This window comes from Hyla sarda, chromosome 1 (assembly GCF_029499605.1).
Source record: "Hyla sarda isolate aHylSar1 chromosome 1, aHylSar1.hap1, whole genome shotgun sequence".
NCBI classification, from domain to species: Eukaryota; Metazoa; Chordata; class Amphibia; order Anura; family Hylidae; genus Hyla; species Hyla sarda.
In genome coordinates, this window is record NC_079189.1 from 504,134,302 (window position 1) to 504,162,134 (window position 27,833).

A 27,833-nucleotide genomic window follows, 5' to 3' on the forward strand; every position below is an offset into this window, starting at 1 on the left:
TTACTCACCCCCATTTGCCAGGGTCGGGTTTTTTGTTTAAAGTCCCATACAAGTCTATAGGAAATATATGTTACTGCATAACTTCCAAACGGCTGGAGATATTTTGATAATACTTGGTCACATGTTACTACTATGTCCACTTAAAATATAGGATAGTTAATTTAACCCTTAACTACCCCCATTTGTGATGGTTAGGGTTTTTGTTTAAAGTCCCATGCAAATCTATGTAAAATGTATGTTCCCACATAACTTCCCTACGGCTGGAGATATTTTGATAATACCCAGTACACATATTACATATATGTCAAATAAAAATATATGATTGTTAAATTAACCCTTCCAGTACCTTACTCCACAAGCTCCGCTCTGCATCTCCTAGTGAATGTGTCAGTCCGGCTTGCAAGCCACACCCCATCTCACAAAGACACACCCACTGTTTAAGCCCCACACATTTTATTATCTACCCTTTTTGTGCATTGGTCTGGCTAGAAAATCACACCCAGTCCACAAAGCCATGTCCCCTTCTATTTTCAGCTTACAATATCTTCATCACAAATCAGTCCCACCTGAGGACAGGATATGAGGATGGGACTTAAGGACGAGATATGAGTTTGGGATATGAGTTTGGGATATGAGGTTGGGATATGAGGTTGGGATATGAGGTTGGGATATGAGGTTGGGATATGAGGTCGGGATATGAGGTCGGGATATGAGGTCGAGATATGAGGTCGGGATATGAGGTCGGGATATGAGGTCGGGATATGAGGACGGAATATGAGGTCGGGATATGAAGACGAGATTTGAGGAAGGGATATGAGGACATGATATGTGGTCCGGATATGAGATCAAGATAGAAGTACAGGATAGGATGGGATATGAGGTCAAGATATGAATGACGGGATATGAAGACAGGATATGAAGACAGGATATGACGACAGGATATGAGGTCGGGATATGGGGACGGGATATGGGTCAGGCTATGAGAACGGGATATAAGGTTGGGATATGAGGACGGGATATAAGTTCGGGATATGAGGACGGGATACGAGGACAGGATATGAGGTCGAGATAGGAGGATGGGATAGGAGGTCATGATATGAGGATGGGATGTGAGGACGAGATATGAGGTTGAGATATGAGGACGGGATATAAGGTCGGGATATGAGGACAGGATATGTGTTTGAGATATGAGGACGGGATATGACAACAATATATGAGGATGGGATATGAAGTCAAAAGCTTCCTCCTTTGTTTATTCTCCACCCCAACAAGGATCAGGAAGGAAAAACCAGGCAACGCCGGGTGCTCAGCTTGTATTTATATAAAAATATACATACACATCACATTACTCTCTGGCTACAGATTGCCCGGGAATTTTAAACATCCTGACGCTGGACCTACATGCTGGTAAAGTATTATTTAACTGTACGGCAGGCAGGTGCACAGTTTAGTTAGTATGGGGGATAGGATAGGAGGACAGAAAATGAGGACAGGATATGAAGATGGGATGTAAGGTTGGGCTATAAAGACAGGGTAAGAGGTCAAATGTGAGAAAGGGGATATGAGGATGGGGTTTGGGGAGGAGATATGAGGACAGGGTATGAGGAGGGCATATGAGGTTGGGATATAAGGATGCGATATGATGATGGGATATGAGGACGAGATATGAGGTCAGGATATAAGGATGGGATATAAGGACAGGATATGAGGACAAGATAAGAGGTCAGGATATGAAGTTAGGATATGAGGACAAGAGCATCATTGTTGCTATTCCTCTCCCACAAGGTTTAGGTAGGAAGACTTGGCGCTATGAGGTACTCAACTAGTTTATTAAAAATGTAAATGATACACTGCATCAAGCTTCTTTGATGTAGAAATGTTAGTAGGGAACATTTTTGGAGTAGAAAATTTGCTTTCAGGGTTCCACTATGGTAATATTCTGTGAAGAACTGTTGTAACCTTCCCTTTACTAGCCTAAATAGATACTAGATTTTCCACAAACTTTTCAAAATAAGCTCTCATGTGTGTAAATTTGGAATACAACTCTTTCTGGCTAATATTGTATGCAGCTTGTAAATTGTATTTTTCCCTAGTTTTCCTTCTGAAGACTTTACCTCAAATTTTCAGCTGACTCTGAACTAGTTTCTATGATGTCTCCCATATCTGCAAGCAAAGAAGACAGCATTCCTCTCCCTTATAGCTGTATAACATACTCCAACACAAGCATCCAATCATTTTTAATAATAATATGAATAATAATGATATATATATATATATATATATATATATATATATATATATATTGCTCAAAAACATAAAGGGAACACTAATATAACACATCCTAGATCTGTATGAATGAAATAATTGTATGAAATACTTTCATCTTTACATAGTTGAATGTGCTGACAACAAAATCACACAAAATTATCAATGGAAATCAAATTTATCAACCCATTGAGGTCTGGATATGGAGTCACACTCCAAATCAAAGTGGAAAACCACACTACAGGCTGATCCAACTTGGATGTAATGTCCTTAAAACAAGTCAAAATGAGGCTCAGTAACGTGTGTGACCTCCATGTGCCCCTATGACCTCCCTATAATGCCTGGGCATGCTCCTGATAAGGTGGAGGATGGTCTCCTGAGAGATGTCCTCCCAGACCTGGACTAAAGCATCCGCCAACTCCTGGACAGTCTGTGGTGCAATGTGGCATTGGCGGATGGAGCGAGACATGATGTCCCAGATGTGGTCAATCGGTTTCAGGTCTGGGGAACGGACGGGCCAGTCCATAGCAACAATCCCTTCCTCTTGCAGGAACTGCTGACATTAGGAGGAACCCAGGGCCAACCGCACCAGCATATGGTCTCACAAAGGGTCTGAGGATCTCATCTCAGTACCTAATGGCAGTCAGGCTACCTCTGGCAAGCACATGGAGGGCTGTGCGGCCCCCCAAAGAAATGCCACCCCACACTATTACTGACCCACTTCCAAACCGGTCATGCTGGAGGACGTTGCAGGCTGTAGAACGTTCTCCACAGCATCTCCAGACCATCTCCGTCTTTCACATGTGCTCAGTGTGAACCTGCTTTCATCTGTGAAGAGCACAGGGCACCAATGGTGAATTTGACAATCTTGGTGTTCTCTGGCAAATGCCAAACATCCTGCATGGTGTTGGGCTGTAAGCACAACCCCCACCTGTGGACGTCGGGCCCTCATACCACCCTCATGGAGTATGTTTCTGACCGTTTGAGTGGACTCATGCACATTTGTGGCCTGCTGGAGGTTATTTTGCAGGGCTTTCGCAGTGCTCCTCCTGCTCCTTCTTGCACAAAGGCGGAGGTAGAGGTCCTGCTGCTGGGTTGTTGTCCTCCTCCACATCTCCTGATGTACTGGCCTGTCTCCTGCTAGCGCCTCTGTCTCTGACAGACACAGCAAACCATCTTGCCACAGCTCGCATTGATGTGCCACCCTGGATCAGCTGCACTACCTGAGCCACTTGTGTGGATTGTAGACTCCATCTGAAAGCACCGCCAGCATTCAAAAGTCACCAAAACATCAGCTAGGAAGCATAGGAACTGAGAAGTGGTCTGTGGTCACCACCTGCAGAACCACTCATTTATTGGGGTGTCTTGCTAATTGCCTATAATTTCCACCTATTGTCTGTTCCATTTGCACATTGATTGATTGTCAATCAGTGTTGCTTCCTGAGTGGACAGTGTGATTTCACAGAAGTGCGATTGACTTGGAGTTACATTGTGTTGTTTAAGTGTTCCCTTTATTTTTTTGAGCAGTGTATATATATATACAGTGGTCCCTAAACATACGATGGTAATTCGTTCCAAATGAACCATTGTTTGTGGAAACCATCATATGTTGAGGGATCCATGCAATGTTAAACATAGGAAGGTATATTCACCTGTCCCCGCCGCTCCGGACCGTCACCGCTGCCCTGGATGTCGCCGTCCATCGCTGTCGCCACGTCCCCTTGGTGTCCCTGCCGCTCCACACCATCTCCGCTGCCCGGGATCGTCGTTCCTTATCGCCATCATCACGTCGCTATGCACGCCCCTCCTATTGGATGACAGAACGGCGTGCGCGGCGACGTGATGATGACGATGGAGAGCAATGGCGATGCAGGGGATCACCAAGAGGACGGTCCGGAGCGCCGGGGACATGTAAGTGATCGTCACCGAACCACGTGGGGCACCATAAACGGCTATCCGGTGGCAGCTGAAGCAGTCTGCACTGCTGGATAGCCGTTTATGCGATGGCCCCGACATACAAAAGCATCGCAGGTTGATGCTGCCTTCAACATGCGATGGCCTCTGATAGGCCATCGTATGTTGAAATTATCGTATGTCGGGGCCATCGTAGGTCAGGGGGGGTCACTGTATATCCTTAGATGACTATAACCTTTTAAGAGTTGAAGACTATCTAATAATTTTATGGAACACAATACTTTAAATCCAGAGCTTGAATGCCAAAACTTTTTCAAAGTAATGTATATGTAAATTTCTGAAATATAACTTCAAAAACTTGTTTAAAGTGACTGTCAGATCTGTTTTCCCCTCCAGAGGCGCAGCCGCCATTCAAGCACCTATGTCACTTATTATGTACTGTGCATTTCTGTATCTAGTCTAAAAGTCAAGTTATTTTACACATGTCAAGAGGGTTTAATGCTCTTGTTTGGTAAAAGGATTATTTCAGATAGAGAAAGGCGAGTGACAAGCTGTGTATTTTCTAATAATGTACTTTCACTGAGACAGATAAATCATATACTGCGATAAATGGAATTGCTGGAACTTAAATGGAAGTGTTACTTAGTACCTTTATATTTTCAAAACAAGATGTTTTACATTTGAGAGGCATAATATGCTTTGATAGTATATCTATTCTAAAGAGGCATTTGTCTAGACATTGCTCAGGATCTGTACCAATAGTCATTTACATAAATAGATTTGTTTCAGTTAGTGTTGCCTCTTTATATATTAGATTCTAGGATGATGGTAACATTTCTAACTAAGTAAAAATCTACATATGTTCACAGTGTTTATCTACATTAACTACTTTTTGATAACTTAATAAAATCAATATATTGTGTTGTACATTCTGGGCAATGGTGGACGCTTACCTCCTGCACTCCTGCAATAATGCATCAAAAGAATAAGTATCTAGGGAATCCCTTGGGAACTCCAAGATACAGTGCAACACTTTTAAGACCAGATGGCAATGTGTTTTAGAGGTTACATTGAGGCATGTGTATTTCTGACAGTTCTCTGGGGAACACAAGCTAAAGTTCACCCAGAAATACCTTATCTGTCTAAACATTTCAGATTTTACTGACCTCAAAATGCATATTTTTAACACAATCTCTGCTATAAATACTAGTATAGGTCTTATATTACTGGATTTGGCTATGTATTAGAGGAGACTTGAGGACTGTAATAAGGAAAACATTGTTCTATTGTTGCATGCATTCTTTATTGTATGTTTTTATCCTCTCAATTCCCGTTCAATATTAAAGGATTATTTTATTTAATACAAAAAAAGAAAAAAATCCACAATTAAAGTCCTGAATGCTTATTTTAATATATCCAAAATGTATTGTGTGAAATTTAGTTAAATATTATAGTACCGTATTTATTGGCGTATAACACGCAGTTTTAAAACTAAAAATATCAGCCAGAAACACTACCTGCATGGTATACGCCGATAATGCGCGTTATATGCTGATATGCGCTGAATGCATGTTATGCGCCGGTCCTGTGAAGCTGCGAGGAGCTGCGCAGGCTTCCCCTGCACAGGGCTCTAGCGCACCCTCTCTGGTGCCAGGAGGCAAGAGATTACCTCACTCCAGCCCTGGCATTGGTACCAAAGGAGGTAGGGGTACGGGCCTCTAAATGAGCCCGGCCTTATGTGTAAAAAAAAGTCCTTATCTATAACAGTGATTAACCCCTTCCCGACCTGATTAACCCCTTCCCAATAACCTTTCCCGACCCATGACATACTTGTATGTCATGGGTCCGGTGAGGAGAACATGGCTCAGGCCCGCGAGTCGGGTCCGCATCATGACCGGCAGATGTCCGCTGCTATCAGCAGCTAACATCTGCCGGTAATGACGGACATCATTCCGATGTCCATCATTTAAATGGTTAAATGACGTGATCAATTGCGATCACGGCATTTAAACACTACATGCCGGTCATCCCTGGTGTCTAGTGGACCCATCTCCCCCTCCGCGATGTACCGGTAATCGCGGGGTGGAGATGGGTTGCTGGGGAATCCCGAGGTCTTACCTGATCCTCGGCATCTTCTCCGGCTCTGTAACTGCTGAAGGCTGTGATTGCTGAAGCTGTGATTGCAGCCCTGAGCAATCAAGCCCAGATAACATAGATCAATATAACTGTGGCCTAAAACCGTGGTATACTACTTTGTCGGTGGAAAAATATATTGTTCCACCATTAAGTTCAGAGATTAGAAGTTATTACTTTTACATTTATTTATTTTTTACTAATTTTTCCTGTTAAAATGAGGGTGCGTGTTATACGCCAGTGCGTGTTCTACGCCAATAAATACGGTATATTAAGCTTTAAGCCTTTATAAGCCTCTGATCACCAATAGTAAAAAAAAATATAATAAAAAATAAAAAAAGTATATCAAACAGTGATGGTACGTTCACATCTGTTCCAACACCGTTTCTCTGGTATATGTTGGCAAACTGACAGAACACAATCCCAACATACACTACACCATACAGGAGTTGTAGTTTAGAACAAGCTGGAGGCACCCCGCTTCTAAACTACAATGTCCATGATGGGAGTTGTAGTTTAGAAAAAGATGGAGGCACCCTGGTGTTAAAATGCCAGCCATATCTACCACCAGCCTGCGAGCTGTTGCAAGACTACAACTCCCAGCATGCCCTTACGATGAGGACATGCTGAGAGTTGTAGTTGCAACTCTTGGACAGGTGGTTGATACAGGCCAGTGGCCTTGGCAACGGAGCCGGCCGGCGCCCAGAAATATGAAACTACACTGTCATTTCATATTTCCTGGGCAGTGCCGTGATTGGCCAGTTGGTCTCGGCAAATCCCAACACCATCCGGGAAATATGAAACTACAGTGTAGTTTCATATTTCTAGGAGCCCTCTGCTGCCCTGGCCCCTCGTCTCTTCTCCCCCGTAATCTTAACCCGCCCAGTCGCCGCACATCTCACCCTGCCGCCGCTCATCTCCCCCAGCCGCTGCACATCTCACCCTGCTGCCGCTGCTCATCTTCCCCTGCCGCTCATCTTCCCCTGCCACCCATCTCCCCCTGCCACCACCGCTCATCTCCCCCTGCCGCCGCCACTCATCTCCCCCTGGCCACAGCACATCTTACCCCGGCCACTGCACATCTCCCCCTGCCGCCGCCGCTCATCTCATCCTGCCGCTGCCGCTCATTTCCCCCTGCCACTGCTGCTCATCTTCACCTGCCGCCACTGCTCATCTCCCCCCGGCTGCCGCACACCTCATCCTGCTGCCGTTCATCTCCTTCCAGCCGCCGCACATCTCACCCTGCCACTGCCTCTCATCTCCCCCTGCCACTGTCGCTCATCTCCCCCGCCATTGACAGTTATCTCCCCCCAGCCGCCGCACATTTCACCCTGCCGCCACTCATCTCCCCCCAGCAGCGGAGGGCCCTCAGAAATATGAAACTGCATTGTAATTTCATATTTCCTGGGCGTTGCTGTGATTGGCCGAGACCAACCAGCCAATCACGACACTGCCTGGGAAATATGAAATTACAGTGCAGTTTCATATTTCTGGGTGCCGGCCCACTCTGCTGCCCCGGCCACCGGCCTGCATCGACCACCCGGTTTGCTGGGAGTTGTAGTCTTGCAACAGGTAGTGTGGGTGCGAGATACGCTGTGGTAAGAAGAGCGGTGGCAGCAGGGTGAGGTGAGCAGCGGCGGCAGGGTGAGATGTGCGGCGGCCGGGGAGGAGATGAGCAGCGGCAGGGGGGGAGATGAGAGACGGCGAGGGGAGATGAGTGGTGGCGGGGGTGACATGTGTGGTGGCCGGGGGGAGATGTGCGGTCGCCGGGGAAAGATAAGCGGTTGGTGGCGGGGGGGAGATGAGCGGCGGCCGGTTGGGAGATGAGCGGCAGCCGAGGGGAGATGAGCGGCAGCCAGCGGGAGATGTGTGGCAGCCGGGGGGAGATGAGCGGTGGCCGGCGGGAGATGAGCGGCGGCAGGGGAGAGATGAGCGGTGGCAGGGGGGGGAGATGAGCGGCGGTGGAGGGGGAGATGAGCAGCGGCAGGGTGAGATGTGTGGCGGCGGTGGTCCGGGCTCCTTTATGCAGCTGTGATTTCATATTTCCAGCTGGAGCTGTGATCTCGGCTCCCGGTGGGAAATATGAAATCCCACTCTCTATGGCAAGTTTTGTAAGGCTGGGTTCACACTACGTTTTGTCCCATACGGGAGCGCATACGGCAGGGGGGAGCTAAAAGCTCGCGCTCCCGTATGTCACCGTATGCGCTCCCGTATGTCATTCATTTCAATGAGCCGACCGGAGTGAAACGTTCGGTCCGGTCGGCTCATTTTTGCGCCGTATGCGCTTTTACAACCGGACCTAAAACTGTGGTCAACCACGGTTTTAGGTCCGGTTGTAAAAGCGCATACGGCGCAAAAATGAGCCGACCGGACCGAACGTTTCACTCCGGTCGGCTCATTGAAATGAATGACATACGGGAGCGCATACGGTCACATACGGGAGCGCGAGCTTTTAGCTCCCTCCTGCCGTATGCGCTCCCGTATGGGACAAAACGTAGTGTGAACCCAGCCTAAGCGAGGTCCGGGCTGATTTACATTTACGCTGCTTTGAAAGTGGTTGCGACTTTTTGGGCGACTTTTGTACTTGATAAATCCCTGACCACTGCAAAGTGAAAACTTAAGTTTGCTTTTGGTAAGTTCTTTTGTAATTTTTTGCTTACAAGCAAAAGTCTCCCAAAAAATTGTTTAGGCACATATGCGACTTTTTGTGCAACTTTTGTAAGCCAAAAAAAAAAAACTATAAGTGACTACATTTGATCCATTTCTAAGATGGTATACACAGTAAAACCGTGCAGGGTGCAGACAGCTCCGTACATTGTGTAGTGATTATGCTGGGTTAGGCTGGGTTCACGTCACGTTTTTTGCCATACTGTTTTCAATCCGTTTTTCTAAAGAAAACCATATAGCAAAAAAAACGGATGGAACAGTATGGGAAAAAGTAAACCGTATGCGCTTTTAACCCCTTAAGGACACATGACGTTCTCATACGTCTCCATTTCCGAGTCCTTAAGGACACATGACGTATGAGAACGTCATGTGTTTTACCGGCCCCCCGCAACCATCTGGAGCGGAGCCGGTCCCCGATGCCTGCTGAAATCGTTCAGCAGGCATCGGGGCATATCGCCCAGGGGGGTCATTATGACCCCCCATGTCGGCGATGGCCGCAGATCGCTGGACAATTCAGTCCAGCGATCTGCGGCGGATTCCGGGTCAATCGGGTCTCCAGTGACCCGGTGACCCGGAATTACAGGCTGTTCGGGGCCGTCTCCGACGGCCCCGAACAGCCAGAGCCTGCAGGAGTGAGGTGGCACTGGTGCCACCTCACGATCGCCCTGATTTGTCGGCCGGATTACCGGCCGACCAATCAGGGCGCCTGCTGCGGGTGTCACTCCCGCAACCCGCTCCGCCCCTCTTCCGGAGGACGTGAGCGGGTGCGGGACGTGCACCCCGGGTGCTGGGGACCCCGATCCCCGGCGTCAATGTTGGGATCGGGGCCCCAGGAGCAGCGGCGGCGGCGGAGACGACGAGGGACTGACCTGGTGCAGCGAGGATCGTTGGAGGTGAGTGACAGCCTCCTGCTGTTGCTTAGCAACAGCTCCCAGCATGCAAAAAGGGCATGCTGGGAGCTGTAGTTATGCAACAGCAGGAGGCAGACCACCACAACTCCCAGCATGCCCTTATGGGCATGCTGGGACTTGTAGTTTTGCAACAGCTGGAGGCACATTCTTTCTATGGAAAAGTGTACCTTCAGCTGTTGTGTAACTACAACTCCCAGCTTGCACAATCAGCTAAAGTGCATGCTGGGAGTTGTAGTGGTGCATCTGGTGGTTGCATAACTACAACTCCCAGCATGCCCGTTGGCTGTCGGTGACTGCTGAGAGTTGTAGTTTTGCAACAGCTGAAGGCACACTGAGTTAAGTAGCAAACCAGTGTGTCTCCAGCTGTTGCATAACTACAATCCCCAGCATCCCCAGCCAAAGTAGTATGCCTCCAGCTGTTGCATAACTACAACACCCAGCATGCCCTTCCGCTGTCCGTACATGCTGGGGGTTGTAGCTTTTGCAACAGCTGAAGGCACACTGGTTGCAAAACACTGAGTTTGTTACCAAACTCTGTGTTTCACAACCAGTGTGCCCCCAGCTGTTGCAAAACTACAACTCCCAGCATGCACTGATAGACCGTACATGCTGGGAGTTGTAGTTTTGCAACAGCTGGATGTTCCCCCCCCCCCAATGTGAACGTACAGGGTACACTCACATGGGCGGAGGATTACAGTAAGTATCCGGCTGCAAGTTTGAGGTGCGGCAAAATTTCTGCCGCAGCTCAAACTGCCAGCGAGAAACTACTGTGAACCCCCCCGCCCGTGTGACTGTACCCTAAAAACACTACACTACACTAACACAAAATAAAATAAAAAGTAAAAAACACTACATATACACATACCCCTACACAGCCCCCCTCCCCTCCCCAATAAAAATGAAAAACGTCTGGTACGCCACTGTTTCCAAAACGGAGCCTCCAGCGGTTGCAAAACTACAACTCCCAGCATGCACTGATAGACCGTACATGCTGGGAGTTGTAGTTTTGCACTGATTCCCCCCCCCCCCCCCCCAATGTGAACGTACAGGGTACACTCACATGGGCGGAGGATTACAGTAAGTATCCGGCTGCAAGTTTGAGCTGCGTCAAATTTTCTGCCGTAGCTCAAACTGCCAGCGAGAAACTACTGTGAACCCCCCGTCCGTGCGACTGTACCCTAAAAACACTACACTACACTAACACAAAATAAAATAAAAAGTAAAAAACACTACATATACACATACCCCTATACAACCCCCCTCCCCAATAAAAATGAAAAACGTCTGGTACGCCACTGTTTCCAAAACGGAGCCTCCAGCTGTTGCAAAACAACTACTCCCAGTATTGCCAGATAGCCGATGACTGTCCAGGCATGCTGGGAGTTTTACAACAGCTGGAGGCACCCTGTTTGGGAATCACTGGCGTAGAATACCCCTATGTCCACCCCTATGCAAGTCCCTAATTTAGGCCTCAAATGCGCATGGCGCTCTCACTTTGGAGCCCTGTCGTATTTCAAGGCAACAGTTTAGGGCCACATATGGGGTATCGCCGTACTCGGGAGAAATTGGGCTTCAAATTTTGGGGGGTATTTTCTGCTATTACCCTTTTAAAAAATGTTAAATTTTTGGGAAAACAAGCATTTTAGGTAAAAAAAATATATATTTTTTTACATATGCAAAAGTCGTGAAACACCTGTAGGCTATTAAGGTTCAAATTACCCCTTGTTACGTTCCCCGAGGGGTCTAGTTTCCAAAATAGTATGCCATGTGTTTTTTTTTTTGCTGTCCTGGCACCATAGGGGCTTCCTAAATGCGGCATGCCCCCAGAGCAAAATTCGCTTTCAAAAAGCCAAATGTGACTCCTTCTCTTCTGAGACCTGTAGTGCGCCAGCAGAGCACTTTTCACACCCATATGGGGTGTTTTCTGAATCGGGAGAAATTGGGCTTCAAATTTTGGGGGGTATTTTCTGCTATTACCCTTTTTAAAATTGTAAAAATTTTGGGAAACCAAGCATTTTAGGTAAAAAAAATATATATTTTTTTACATATGCAAAAGTCGTGAAACACCTGTAGGGTATTAAGGTTCACATTACCCCTTGTTACGTTCCCCGAGGGGTCTAGTTTCCAAAATGGTATGCCATGTGTTTTTTTTTGCTGTTCTGGCACCATAGGGGCTTCCTAAATGCGGCATGCCCCCAGAGCAAAATTTGCTTTCAAAAAGCCAAATGTTACTCCTTCTCTTCTGAGACCTGTAGTGCGCCAGCAGAGCACTTTTCACCCCCATATGGGGTGTTTTCTGAATCGGGAGAAATTGGGCTTCAAATTTTGGGGGGTATTTTCCGCTATTACCCTTTTTAAAAATGTAAACATTTTGGGAAAACAAGCATTTTAGGTAAAAAAAAATATTTTTTTTTACATATGCAAAAGTCGTGAAACAACTGTAGGGCATTAAGGTTAACGTTACCCCTTGTTACGTTCCCCGAGGGGTCTAGTTTCCAAAATGGTATGCCATGTGTTTTTTTTTTGCTGTTCTGGCACCATAGGGGCTTCCTAAATGCGGCATGCCCCCAGAGCAAAATTTGCTTTCAAAAAGCCAAATGTGACTCCTTCTCTTCTGAGACCTGTAGTGCGCCAGCAGAGCACTTTTCACCCCCATGCGAGGTGTTTTCTGTATCGGGAGAAATTGGGCTTCAAATTTTGGGGGGTATTTTCTGCTATTACCCTTTTTAAAAATGTAAAATTTTTGGGAAACCAAGCATTTTAGGTAAAAAAAATATATATTTTTTTTACATATGCAAAAGTCGTGAATCACCTGTGGGGTATTAAGGTTCACTTTACCCCTTGTTACGTTCCCTGAGGGGTCTAGTTTCCAAAATGGTATGCCATGTGTTTTTTTTTTGCTGTTTTGGCACCATAGGGGCTTCCTAAATGCGGCATGCCCCCCAAAAACCATTTGTCACTCCTTCCCTTCTGAGCCCTCTACTGCGCCCACCGAACAATTAACATAGACATATGAGGTATGTGCTTACTCGAGAGAAATTGGGTTTCAAATACAAGTAAAAATTTTCTCCTTTTTATCCCTTGCAAAAATTCAAAAATTGGGTCTACAAGAACATGCGAGTGTAAAAAATGAAGATTTTGAATTTTCTCCTTCACTTTGCTGCTATTCCTGTGATACACCTAAAGGGTTAATACACTTACTGAATGTTTTTTTGAATACTTTAGGGGGTGTAGTTTTTATAATGGGGTCTTTTATGGGGTATTTCTAATATGAAGACCCTTCAAATCCACTTCAAAACTGAACTGGTCCCTGAAAAATAGTGAGTTTGAAAATTTTGTGAAAAATTTCAAAATTGCTACTGAACTTTGAAGCCCTCTGGTGTCTTCCAAAAGTAAAAACTCATAAATTTTATGATGCAAACATAAAGTAGACATATTGTATATGTGAACCCAAAAAAAATATATTTTGAATATCCATTTTCCTTACAAGCAGAGAGCTTCAAAGTTAGAAAAATGCAAAATTTTCATTTTTTTCATCAAATTTTGGGATTTTTCACCAAGAAAGGATGCAAGTTACCATAAAATGTTACCACTAAGTTAAAGTAGAATATGTCACGAAAAAACAATCTCGGAATCAGAATGATAACTAAAAGCATTCCAGAGTTATTAATGTTTAAAGTGACAGTGGTCAGAATTGCAAAAAACGCTCCGGTCCTTAAGGTATAAAATGGCCTGGTCCTTAAGGGGTTAAACAGTATACTGTTTTAAAAGTGCATACAGTTCCATCAGTTTTCATAGAAAAAAAAACCCATACGTTTTTGAAAATTTTGTCCATTTTTAATGGGAGGGGTCTTGGGTGGGGACTTTAGGATTCAAATGCGCATGTGCAAAGTAAAAACTTATACGTTTTTCCCGTATGGAACCGTATACATGTGGCTTTCCCATTGACGTCCATGTTAAAAAAAATGTATGTGGTTGCAGTACGGTTTTTAAACCGGAGACAAAATTGTGGTCAATCACGGTTTTGACTCCGGTTTAAAAACCGTACTGCAACCGCATACTTTTTTTTAACATGGACGTCAATGGGAAACGCACATGTATATGGTTCCATACGGGAAAAACGTATACGTTTTTACTTTGCACATGCGCATTTGAATCCTAAAGTCCCCACCCAAGACCCCTCCCATTAAAAATGGACAACATTTTCAAAAACGTATGGGTTTTTTTTCTATGAAAACTGACGGAACTGTATGCCATTTTAAAAACAGTATACTGTTTAAAAACGCATATGGTTTACTTTTTTCCATACTGTTCCATTCGTTTTTTTGCCATACGGTTTTCTTTAGAAAAACGGATTGAAAACAGTATGGCAAAAACGTAGTGTGAACCCAGACTCACTGCAGCTCAGCTCCGATTGAAGTGAATAAGAACATAGTAGAGAGTCAGCAGTATCCTGGAATAGTTACTACCCAATGTACAAAGCTGTCTGCCTTCTGTTCTGTTTTACTATGTATGCCAGCATCTCAACTCTGGTAAACAGCTGATCCCCATGGGTGCTGGGCGTTGGATACCCACTGATTCGATATTGATGACCTCTTCTAAGGATAGGTCATGAATAAGCTTTGCCCTGAAACCCCCTTAAGATACATTTATTATATACACTAGAACATTTGCCAGCATTCTTTTTTATGGATTAGTAGTTCTTCACAAAGTTTCTTCACAGTGGACATTTTATCAATAATTTTTCATGAATTGTATCCACAGAACCTAATATTCACATTGAGCGATCATAGGTATAGGTAGTATTACAGGATTTCTATCATTTGCATTCAAAAAGATAAACTTCTACTTTATTGCAATACATGTTAATAGTAATCAGAAAGCAGGTTCCTGACCCTTATTTGTCATTGAACCATTATGAAGTATATGCAGCTTTTTCTTTTCTATTCTCTTTTCTTTTTATTGAATTGCTAATAAAAATAACAGCAAGTTCCCACTAGAGACGAGAGAAGTTATGGTACTTCCATGCTGCACGAACCTCGCGGCTCGGCGGTTGCTGACTTTAGCCTGCATAAATTAGTTCAACTTTCAGGTGCTCCGGTGGACTGGAAAAGGTGGATACAGTCCTAGGTGAGAGTCTTCTAGGACTGTATCCACCTTTTCCAGCCCACCGGAGCACCTGAAAGCTGAACCAATGTATGCAGGCTAAAGTCAGCAACCGCCGAGCCGCGAAGTTCATGCAGAATGGAAGTACCACCGCTTCATCTCATCTCTAGTTCCCACACATAGGTTGACAAATATCTCATAGTTATCAATTACCATTTGGAATGTTCTTACATTAAAGTAAATGGTTTTCAAAGAAGGAACAATATATTGTATTGGACAGACACAGGAAAGCATGTACTTATTGAGAATGCAATCCCTATGACAACTGTAGAACTATATAAATAATCTGACATTTTCTATGAATATCATGATGTTATGTTATAGTCTTTTTTTAACCTAGAAAACAAACATCCCCAGTTTCTTAGCAGTGGACATTTAATCAATAATTCTTTGGGAAGTTTATCCACAGAACCTAAGAGACTGAACTTTAGATTCAACAGTTAATCAATATTCTAATTCTTCGAAGCTTTGACACTACACAGATCGGAGATCACTAAACCTTTATGCCGCTAATGTACTGTGTGTTGAAGATTCCGATATAAATTTAATAGAATCTAGAAATTTCTATCTACATGTACAAACAACCTAATTTCACCAGGGAGTAGGCGGCCGCTCATGTTTATTTTGTCACTTTGTTTATGATAAGAATCATACCCATCTCTGCCAGCATACTATCGCTCATTTCAGGAAACCGGTGAAATAAACATTTGTGACTTGGGCATGATAGGATTCTACACTAGCCTAACATGGGTGTCTGTAGTTTGATGAGTAAGAATTAAATAGATGGACCAGTTGCCGTTCTTTTTTTTTTTTTTTTTACAGAACTCATATGTGGTACAAAATATAAAAATTTTAATTGTGAAAAATTAAACGATAAAAGAAAAAAGGTTGTTGCCACCTTTTTTCACTTACAGATGTACTTTACACTGGAATCCAAGCTACATATTGTAGGAGATATAATTCTATAATAAGCAATTTGCCCATGAGATGAAGGTAATGTCTTGGTTCATAGATTAATACAGATATACATATAGATGGTATTTCTAGCTTTTTAACAAAGGCTGTTCTCAACAAATTCTGGCACTTAGCCTGGTTGGGGTTAGATTCTATTACACTGTACTATATTGTGCGCAGAATTCTGATTCTGCTGCTGAAATTTTACAGTGTGAATTGGTCCGCAAAAAGGCCCATTCACTCCAATATTAAAGAGGTACTTCAATGGAGCCGGCGTCGGGAGCCCGTGACGTCATAGCCCAGCCCCCTCATGGTATCACGCCCCACCCCCTAAATGCAAGTCTATGGGAGGGGGCGTGATGGCTGTGACACAATGAGGGGGCGTGGCTATTATGTCACGAGCTGCCATCTCCAGCGTTCGGAACAGATTGTTCCAAACGCTGAGCAGTGGAGTCCCCTTTAAGGTTCATACAACGGAATTCCGGAGTGCAATTCCGCACATGGAAATTCTGTAGTGTGAACATATCTTAGTTGTGAAACAGCAATGCATCTGCACAGCCACGCATTTAGGATCCCAATCCTGTTGCTATGACCCCACATGGCTAATGTTTTGACAGCTTGTAAAAAAAACACTGCTTCCTCACTTTCCAAACAAAAAACCTGTTGCTACTCCCAAAAAGGGATAGTTTTTGAACCAGTTAGAAAAAGCCATTGATGCCATAAAAAGGGATCATTTTTGGCCTTTTTTTAAATTTCCTTAAAAACTGCTCAGAAGTCCAGAGATAAACTCCTAGGTGACCTAACTGTGTTATACTCAGCTTTTAGGGCTCTTAGAAAATGTTATACATGTATTTCTGGGCTATTGGTAAAGTACAGGTTCCCACTGCAGTAATTCAGTGCGAACCACACTTTTTGCTAAACTAAACTTTAAAACATTTACTTATCTCTAATTATAACCACTGGGTGTCCACACATATAGTAACATATACAGTTCCAAACACTAGTTTCTTCCTGTATAATAGCAAAGGGCCATATAAATGATCCCGAGAGCCCTGTAAAAGCCATGTAAAAGGGCACAATATATATGATCAGCTGTCATTTACAGTTAGCATCGGGAAATCGAATATGGCCCTAAGAGATAAAAAGAACACTAACTATAGCTTCTAATCTGGTACAATATTTAAGGTACTGTATGTTTTTGTAAGAAAAATACCTTTTTAGTCAGAAGTGCAGCTATGTCCTACCACACACTTAACTTTCACTTTAAAAAAAACCCTTATCGACCACAGATGTATTTTTACGTCCGTCGCAGGCTCTTGTTATGTGAAGTCCAAAATTGCATATTTTTGGTCACTTTGTATACCCTAAAAAAAGTATTAAAAGTTAAAAAGTGATAAAAAATATCCAATCAAAACAATTATGATACCGATAAAAACTTCAGATCACAGCGCAAAAAATCAGCCTTCATACCAACCCGTATACGGAAAAAGAAAACAGTTATAGGGATTAGAAGAGATCAATTTTAAACATACTCATTTCGTTGCATGTAGTTATATGTAGTTATATAAATTGAGTATCATTGTAACCATATGGACCTACAGAATAAAAATGGTGTCATTTTACCGAAAAGTGCAATGCGTAGAATTGTAAGCCCTCAAAAGTTACAAAATTGTTGTTTTTTTTGCCAAATTTTTTTTTCTGGTTTTGCAATAAATTATTGGGTGAAATGATTGATGTCATTGCAAAGTACAATTGGTGGTGCAAAAAACAAACCCTCATATGGGTCTGTAGGTAGAAAATTGAAAACGTTATGATTTTTAAAAGGTCAGGAGGAAAAAACGAAAGTGCAAAAACAGAAAAACGCTCAGTCCTTAAGGGGTTAATACACTGTAGCATCACAGTATTTCACAAAGAGCTTCTGGTATCAAAGAGCTGAGCAGAGTATTTAATAGAGCTTGGTTGTAAGTGTTTTTGTTCCAGCAGAGCTGATAGATTCATCTCCATCTGTTCCATATTCATAACAAAGGAGCTAGCTTACAGGAGGGCTGACTTCCCTAGAGTAGAATAGAAATAATCTTTTCTACACACAATAAAAAGACTCACGCATGGTCACTTAAACTATGTTGAGAAAGCAGTAACTGATGAGGGCACTTCACCATTGCTTTCACCTATAGCGTACCATCTTCTCTGCACATACATTTCTTTGACTTGCTGGAAGTCCTTTATGTGCTTTTTCTTCTATAGGAACATTTGGTGTAGTGCTAGTGAATTGCAGCTTTTAAGATGAAGGAAATTATGTGTAATTAAATGTCGCTTTCAAGGCAAACCCACAAAAGTTATTTTTTTCTGCCCCATCTCCCTTTACTATTAAGCGATAAAACTGTTCCCTGTATCCTGCGCCGTTTCGTATCTATACCTTTATAATCTGCAATTTCCGAAAGCTTCAATAGCCCATGCCAATTTTATGATGGCTCCATATGTAGATGGTGAATGGAAATTAAAATGCAGACGTAGACCAAGTGCCTTCAATAAAGTGAAAGATGAGGCACGGCACATTCACACCGAACTGAGCACCAACGATTTCCACTAGAAACCATTAAAGAAGCTATTGAATGTGTTCTTATTACATGTGTAATTGCACTCAACTAATGCGTCTTGTCTCGGTGCTATCACCGCCGTGACTTCCTATAATCGGGCTTCAATTGAAGCAATATGTTATGCAGTGTCATATAATATGCATTTTACTTGTATTTTTGCTGCTGCCAAATATCATTTGGAATTGTCTTAAATTTTGTAATTGTTATCTTAATCTGTCTTCCCTCTTTCATTGGGTGATTATTACCATGTAATATCTTTGTAATTCTATGCAGTAGGGAATAAGGAGGACGTTTTTATTCAATAGTTTTTTGTCTGTGTGTGTAATAGTTAAATCTATGAGCTCATCCCTTGGTTCTGCTTTCCAGGGAATAATAAGGAGTTGCTTTAAAGGGGTGCTCCACCCCTAGACATCTTATCCCCTATCAAAATGATAGGGGATAAGATGTCAGATCACGGGGGTCCCGCCGCTGGGGACCCCTGGGATCTCTGCTGCAGCACCCACCTGTTGCTGCTTCTGGCAGCGCTGGAGGCTCTCATCCTAACGCCTCACGACCACGGTGACGGGAGATCGTGACATCACGACTCTGCCCCCGTGTGACGTCACGCCCCACCCCCTCAATGCAAGTCTATGGGAGGGGGCGTGACGGCTGTCACACCCCCTCCCATAGACTTGCATTGAGGGGCGGGGTGTGACATCACACTGGGGCAGAGTCGTGACGTCACGATCTCACGTCACCGTGGTCGGGAGCCAAAGCCTCCAGTGTTTCCGGAAGCCGCAACAGGTGGGTGCTGCGACCGAGATCCCGGGGGTCCCCAGTGGTGGGACCCCACGATCTGACATCTTATCCCCTATCCTTTCGATAGGGGATAAGATGTCTAGGGGCGGAGTACCCCTTTAATAACAATTGCTTGATATCAGAGGCTACTGGGTACCACTCACAATAGGAACTTTGTGCATCTAAAAATGAGACCCAGAATATAGATTTAAAGGGGAACTTCAGCATTTGATGACAGTAGATAAGACGACGTGTATACTGGTCTAGTGGGAAATAGTGACTTGTTAACTTGTGTTTGACTCTGTTCACACCCTACGTGCTGCACGTTTATTGTATACAACAGAAAAATCTCCATATGCATACCTAAAATGTCCATTTAGTCTAATAAACCTGATATTTACCAAAAAGATTGTATATTTAGCAATAGAGATGAGCAAATAGATTCAGAAAGAACCACATTAGTTCCAAATTTTCCAATTGGATTTCTATAAATCAGATTTTTGGGGGAATTGGTTTTTGGCAAAGACAGAAGTCCCTGCCTTTGTACACTGACTGGCAAGGCATACCGTGCTTGTTTCCATTCACTTATGTATTTGACAGATGTCCCTGGCCTTTTAGTGCAGTCCAGAGGTAAGCGGCAATAATTTACACCGAGATTACTATGTCTAAGTGTAGGTCAAAGAAACCCTTTACATTTGTTAGAGGTAATTAAAAGTCAATGATTAGGAGATGTAGGAGACAGATGCATTGCTTGCTTTCTTCGTAGACGTTCCATCATGTTTTATTATCTTTATGTCAGATTATCTATGTACTGTCATGTATTATTAGTGTTCTATCATAACTATTTTTGTTTTTCCTAATATATAACAAAAGGATAATCAGATTTCATTATGTACCAGTCAAAACCAATCCCGATTTGATTCAATGGGAAATAAATAATCTCATAGAGCTGATGCATTATACAGGAGCCACTGAATAGCTAATACTTTTGTGTGTGTTAACAGCATGCTGTCATTGTCCAGACTGTAGGTTATAAGATTAGTGTATGTTACAGAATATAAATGTCAGGATTTATATGACTAGTGATATTTTTTATGTTTAGTACAATACAATTGTATATAGTTTATATCTTATAGGAAACCTAAAGTACAGCATTCTCAGAACAGATAGTTTAATTCTATCGGTATATCACATATAGTCAGACTTGTGTGGATTTTCTATTTTTACTCAGCAGTAAGATGTAGTCAGTAAATAAAGTAAAAAAAAAATGTTTTTAACTAAAATGAAAAATATAACAAATAAGAGAACATGCCACTAACATCACATGGGAACTCTCAATAGGTTTTGGCCTTCATGGAACCCTATGGGCCTTTAACACTGGGAATAGAAAAAGAGAATTCCTGCAAACATTCCATAGGAAAATTAAGGGGGAGGGGGATCTCATGATAGGTGTGGGTCCCAGAGGTGGGACTGACATCTATCGGGCATCCTGTGGATGTGCTATAATTGTTGATAGGGGAATATCCCTTTAATGAGGTTCACAGTCAAACAGGAACTATTGTAACGGACAATAAACTTAAAATATATGTAGACAGCTCCTTCAGAATACCTTAAAAAATATCCACACAAGTGCATGTATAAGTAAACTAGCAGCAATACTAGGTAGAAGAGGAAAGGAGACTTTTTTTATCATCTAACAAACTATTTCTTGGAAGGCTTTTTACGAGCTAAAATGCCACAAAAGATTGGTGAATAAAAGGTCAGCCACAATCAGAGGGACATTATTATGTATTGTGGTTCCCACCATAATTGTATAAATCCCCAAAAATGCCTAATGCTGAATAACAATTATAAAAATTTCCCAAAAGTATTATTTTCATTATGTCTAACTGTATTTTTATTTTTTTTTGTTTGGAAAAAAAGAAATAATAATTACAATATTTTTATCCCGATTTTTGCTGCTGACAACCTTTCGTATTTAAAGATTCATAGGATATTTACTTTTGTATATTGTGGCTTTGGTACAAGGCTTGCTTGCTTTCTTTTTGATTTGCATAGCAAACAGGAAAGAATGAAAGGATAGAAAACTGAAAGGTCAAAATATTATTACGGTGAGGTTGGAATGGAGGTGTTTTCTGTAGGCCCGGGCAGTGTATAAATATTGCAATACTTACAAACAATACTCTTACACTTTGATCATTGCTTATTATTGGTAATGTTCAATTGATACACATTTGCTTTCATTAGCTCAGTACATGTTCATGCATTATGCAAGCAGACAATAAAAAGGGTAAATGCAAAGAGCTGAACAATAATCGTATACACATTCTTGTGTTCAACTGCTCTGCTGCGTGTAGGCATTTAGCCCCTAACTATGAATAATTGCAATTGACTTTCATAAAAATTTGTGTAAGTAAATTTAGGTACATCTGTGCTGTAAACAGTGGCATCACTATACACAACATCCTGTCAATATTAACAAAGTAGCTCTCTAAGAAACTTCTAATAGATCACATGTACACTGGTCAATAGATAGCATTGGCAAATAAATGGATGGGAGTCACAGTATTGCTCTTATTTATTTACTGTTGCTCATATAGCACCAACGTATTTCATAGGGGTGTACAGAGAGCCACACACAATCTAAGTCACCTAACAATGTAAATATTGTTATTGGGTGGATTTCAATCTAGGAATGCAGGTACTGAAAGGCAGCATTACTGAAAATTTTAATTCAGGGTCTCAGTGCTACAAGACAATAATCTTAACCACTGAGCCTCCATATTGGTCTCAGCAAAGACGTTTAACCATTAAAATCATTGGGTTATCAAGGTTAGACATTATAGCTATTACATTTAGGAACCTAAGAATGATCAGGGCCTGGAAAATCCAGCAAGTGCGAGAAAAAATATGTTTGCCAATACCCTGACTCCATCAGTTGATACCCTATGACATTTCTCTGGTAGAAAACTTTTTTTTTAATCAACTGGTGCCAAAAAGTTAAACAAATTTAAACAGTACTTATCAGCTGCTGTATGCTCCAGATGAAGTTGTAAAGTTATTTTCTGTCTGACCTCAGTGCTCTCTGCTGACACCTCTGTCTGTGTCAGGAACTGTCCAGAACAGGAACAAATACCCATAGCAAACCTCTCCTGCTCCAGACAGTTCCTAACATAGACAGAGGTGTCAGCAGAGAGCACTGTGGTCAGACAGAAAAGAACTATACAGCTTCCTCTGGAGCATACAGCAGCTACCGTATTTATCGGCGTATAACACGCACTTTTTAGGCTAAAATTTTTAGCCTAAAGTCTATGTGCGTGTTATACGCCGATACACCCCCAGGAAAGGCAGGGGGAGAGAGAACGTTGCTGCCCGCTTCTCTCCCCCTGCCTTTCCTGGGGTCTAGAGCCCTGCTGCCGGCCCTTCTCTCCCCCTGGCTATCGGCGCCGCTGCCCGTTCTGTCCCCCTGACTATCGGTGCCGGCGCCCCATTGCCGGCGCCGATAGCCAGGGGGAGAGAAGCGGCGCCGACAGCCAGGGGGAGAGAAGGGGCAGCGGCACCCATTGCCCCTGCCCCTTTGCCTCCCCCCATCCCCGGTGGCATAATTACCTGGGTCGGGTCCGTGCTGCTGCAGGCCTTCGGCGTGCGTCCCCTGCATCGTTGCTATGCACGGCGCGGCGCACTGACGTCATGCGCCGCGCCGTGCAGCGCATAGCAACGACGCAGGGGACGCACGCCGGAGGCCTGCAGCAGCGTGGACCCGACCCAGGTAATTATGCCACCGGGGATGGGGGGAGGCAACGGGGCAGAGGCACCGGCAATGGGTGCCGCTGCCCCTTCTCTCCCCCTGGCTGTCGGCGCCGCTTCTCTCCCCCTGGCTATCAGCGCCGGCAATGGGGTGCCGGCACCGATAGTCAGGGGGACAGAACGGGCAGCGGTGCCGATAGCCAGGGGGAGAGAAGGGCCAGCAGCAGGGCTCTAGACCCCAGGAAAGGCAGGGGGAGAGAAGCGGGCAGCGAAGGCCTCTCTCCCCCTGCCTTTCCTGGGGGTGTATCGGGGTATACACGCGCACACACGCACCCTCATTTTACCATGGATATTTGGGTAAAAAACTTTTTTTACCCAAATATTCTTGGTAAAATGAGGGTGCGTGTTATAGGCTGGTGCGTGGTATACCCCGATAAATACGGTAAGTACTGGAAGAATTACGATTTAAAAAGTAATTTACAAACCTGTCTAACTTTCTGGCACCAGTTGATAAAATATATATATATATATATATATATATATATATATATATATACATATATATATATATATATATATATATGTTTTTCACCGAAGTACCCCTTTAAGCTGAAAACCTTTTTCAATAAAATGCTTCTAAAATAAAGCATGTGGTTTTCTATATAAAGCCTCACAAAGAGTACAAATTGAATTTGCTTCTGTAGCACTTTAACACCCATGCCAAGGATTTGTAGCTTGCTGCTACTCCCCTGGCACCCAGCTTCCATAGCACATGCTCAACAGACCCTGCTCTAGTTACACCCCTTCTTTCCACGGAAGAAGCTATAAACCTTGTGTGGAAATGGTTGTATGGTAAAAGCACTTGTAGACGCACAGTTGACTCATCCTGCAGATTATACTTGTTTTTCTGTAGAGTAAGTTGTTTTTGATGTCAAACTGAAAAAAAGCTGTGTGTGAAATGAAATGACACACAGGATGTGTTGACTATCATATTGTGCCAAGTAATTCCTTTCCTTATCTCACTTCTTAAACACGTTCCGTTATAAAGCTGATACATCAGAACACAACACTATTAGGAGCTCGGAGGAAAAAAGTTGCAAACTTCAGGTGCTCAATAAACACTGAATGGTTTTCTATGAGATGGTTTCCTTCTGTTACTTCATTTAACCACAGTGTGAATTCAACTTTGAACTTATTGATATTGAAAAAGTTAAATCTTATAAGGGTTATTTGCATGGAAAACCCCTTTTTAGAGTTATCCCAAATCCTCCTTCTCTAACCTAGAAGTCCTTAAAGATTTGTTTTCAAGAAAAGCATAACTAGGCTTCTGAAAGGCCTTATTCAAATACTGTTTCAGATCTCTGTTGCTAGAAGACATTTGGAAGTATACCACAGCGTACCTGCAGCCCACCCATAGTCTTTAGGAGACCAAACATTTTCTGCTAGTGACTATGTTTAGTCTGCTGTATGCCTATATATATTTCCATTTAGGGACACAAAAGCTTGGTAGACCAAATACAGTCTATAGTAGACTACTAATAATCTATTAAAGTCTATGGATATCCATTAAAATGCCCTTTTAACAGTATCTCAGTGTATCCTGGTGAAGAAGTTCGAACCTTGGCATGAATGGAGCCTAACCAATATAATCCTTTACTGTTTACAATGTTATCTTGTGCATTCATTTTCATCTGGGCGATATTTCAGCTCATACCATGGAAGTTTTATCAACCAGAAAAGAAAATAAAGCTAGCCATCTAAATATATATAGGCACAAAAGGTTAAAGGGGTACTCCGCTGCTCAACGTTCAGAACAAAAGGTTCTGAGCACTTGGAGCCGGCGCCGGGGGGCTCTTAACATCATGGCCCTGTCCCCTTGTGATGTCACACCTCGCCCCCTCAATGCAAGTCTATGGAAAGGGGGTGTGGTGTCCGCCATGCCCCCTCCATAGGCTTGCATTGAGGGGGGCGGGCCATGTTATCCTCAGGGGACGGGGCTCTGATGTCATAAGCACCCGGTGCCGGCTCTAAGAGTTGGAAACCTTTTGAGTACCCCTTTAAAGTGGGGAACCCCTTTAAAGGTATATAATTGTCAAAAACTCAATCTGACATGTTAACATTTTTTGGGTTTCTGCTAGCCTGTAGTTATAAAAAATAGTTGGTCAACACATCTAAAAGAACAATTATAAATATTGAGGTGCACGGCCTGGTTATATATGTAATTAAGAATAGACGTATACAGTATATTTGTGTTCTGTAACTGTAAAAAATGACATTGCTGACAAGCTACCCAAATAAGCTATGAGGGAGTATTCCTTCATTCATTACTCTAACATCCCAAAAAAATATGGCCAACATTAGAATATGACAAGGTGCAATAACAGTATATGAAATGAAGATTGGTCAACTGCTTTGGTTTGTATGAGGTACAATGTAATGTACTCCGTTAGTAAGGGGCCCCTTTCATTGTCTAGTGAAAGCCATAATTCAGTTACAGTGTTTTAGTGTGAAAAATTGCTCAGCAGGCAAATGCACTTTTATACATTCTAGAGAAAGAAAACATACTTTTGTTTTATGAAAAGTTGATCAGAAAATATATTCATTGAAATCATTTGTTTTCTTTGTCCTTCAGCTTCAGCAATCCCAGACAATGGAAGAAGATCCTGCTTAAAACTCAAAGTCTATGTACGGCCACAAAGTAGGTGTTTTTCATCTTCCTCAATAAGTGGCCACAAATGCATGTTATACTGTGTGCTACAATTAAGAGCCTTCAAGTTTTCTTTATTGTAAAGCCTTGTGTGATACCTCAACATCTGTGGTTTATTTTTGCCTTATAATTTCTAATCATTCATCATTGAGCATTATTAAGTACATGCCACTTGCTAACTTGTTGTTTCTCAGATGTTTTATATGTTTTATACAAAAGAAAAGCTAAATTTTGGCATTCGAGAAATGCCCTGTAGATCAAAGTAAAAGAACAATAACAAATTATTATTTAAAACAAAAACAACAGCAAAAAAATAAATAAATAAATAAAAGAAGAGAAAAAGAGATAAAGAAAAGTGATGGAGTTTAAAAGATCTCACTAACCTATTTGGCTGTTATCTCTATTTTTATTATAGACAGCTGTTTGAAAACTATAGGTGTTCATGACCGTGTTTTCGATGTTAACGACAAAGTAGAAAATTCATTAGAACCAGCAGGTTAGTATGTTTAGAGAGTATATTTTAACCAATTTATCCTTCCCTTTGGTCTTTCTTATTTCCAGCCTTGCATGTCTTGCATGATGTCGTTGGTATTGCTGTCATGGTAAACCTCATTTCCTTAGAATGCTATGAAGTGCATGAAAGACACGACTGTATTTCCTGAATGTCTTGTTTATTCTGCTATTTGTAAACATGTCCTTAAAATAAACCAACCACAATCTCTGTCTCGGTCTTTGCATGCTGATGCATAGCCACCCTCTTACTGTTATATGTCTCTAAATTCAAAGTCTTTTTGACAAACTTTTGTTTATCTTATGTGTTTAATAGATAGATGACGTGTTTTGTATTGATCCATGTAAAAAAACGCATGACTCAATACATCCCCTCACAACCCTCTTTGTAACCTTAAAACTTGTACTTGTCTACGTTTGTGTCAATTTCTGTATTTCTCATTGTGAATAAACAATTTAGCAACATAACACTTTCTGGCTTAAACATACTATTTGGTGGCGATGCCCACTGTTCTAGTTGTCAGAATAGTGACATCCTAAACAATAGGACACATTTTAATGTAAAACTCCATCATTGTTTACTTGTTTCTAACCATCAATGTTTCATAATAGGGAAATTCTGTGTATTTTGTTTTACATGTAATTTTTAATTGTTTTGTTTCACATATAATATAATGTAGCATTCTGATAAAACTGAGGCAAAACTGAGAACTGAGCTATTATCATCAGATGTGGTGTTTGTCTTGTGTAGAAAACCTCATATTCAGTGACCCATTAGAACATGTATGGTCCTTGGATGGTCCCTGGGCTCTCAATGAAACCAATAAGTCAATATCTATTGATTTAAATTGGCACCATCATTTTCAAAGGAAAAGCCCCCAAACACCAAATTAAAAAACAAGTGTACCGGTAAAATCTACATATTCTCCTTTCATGTATAACATTAAGATCCTGTTGGATGCCTTCTAACAGCGGAAAGTTCCCTGAGGGAAAGCTTAGGACAATTACAGGGTTGTTTAGTACTAAACTGTTTCCATGGGCTATTTGCAAATAGTTGAAGGTAGTACTATATATGGATGGAGAAACATACATTTAATAAATTGGTATAAGAATGTAAAGAAATAGTTATTAAACAATTTTTTGTAAATTTTTATACATAATTTTACATTGTGTATATACAGTATAACATAAAAGAATCACACATTTATAGCATATGTAATGGAGACTGCTATTAAAAAAGGTGGCCCGTTGCACTATTCCAAAATACAACTCGCAATCATACTAATTGTTACCCTACGATTCTGTGTGAAAAATAAACAATCATATCAATGGTTCCAGGTATATGGAGAAAAAGTTCTAAGTCACAGATATAGTTCAGCATACTGTAGGTCCAGACCATGTGACTATTTTGTCCTGCAAAACTATAAAGACATTATTAAATCTTCATGAAGCATATTGTATCCTAGTTGAAAAATGTATCAAACC

General features: G+C 42.3%; 1 protein-coding gene across 4 annotated transcripts in view; it reads left to right on the forward strand.

The window, feature by feature from the left end:
• Positions 1 to 27,833, forward strand: part of EFNA5 (ephrin A5) — a 427,405-nt gene that overhangs the window by 376,552 nt on the left and 23,020 nt on the right. For 2 of the 4 annotated variants that reach the window (XM_056537503.1, XM_056537504.1), the window contains 2 exons: positions 25,764 to 25,829; positions 26,254 to 26,334. In XM_056537503.1, the coding sequence (XP_056393478.1) occupies positions 25,764 to 25,829; positions 26,254 to 26,334 (147 nt within the window). The remainder of the gene's footprint in view (positions 1 to 25,763; positions 25,830 to 26,253; positions 26,335 to 27,833) is intronic. The other 2 variants (XM_056537505.1, XM_056537506.1) reach the window with 1 other exon arrangement.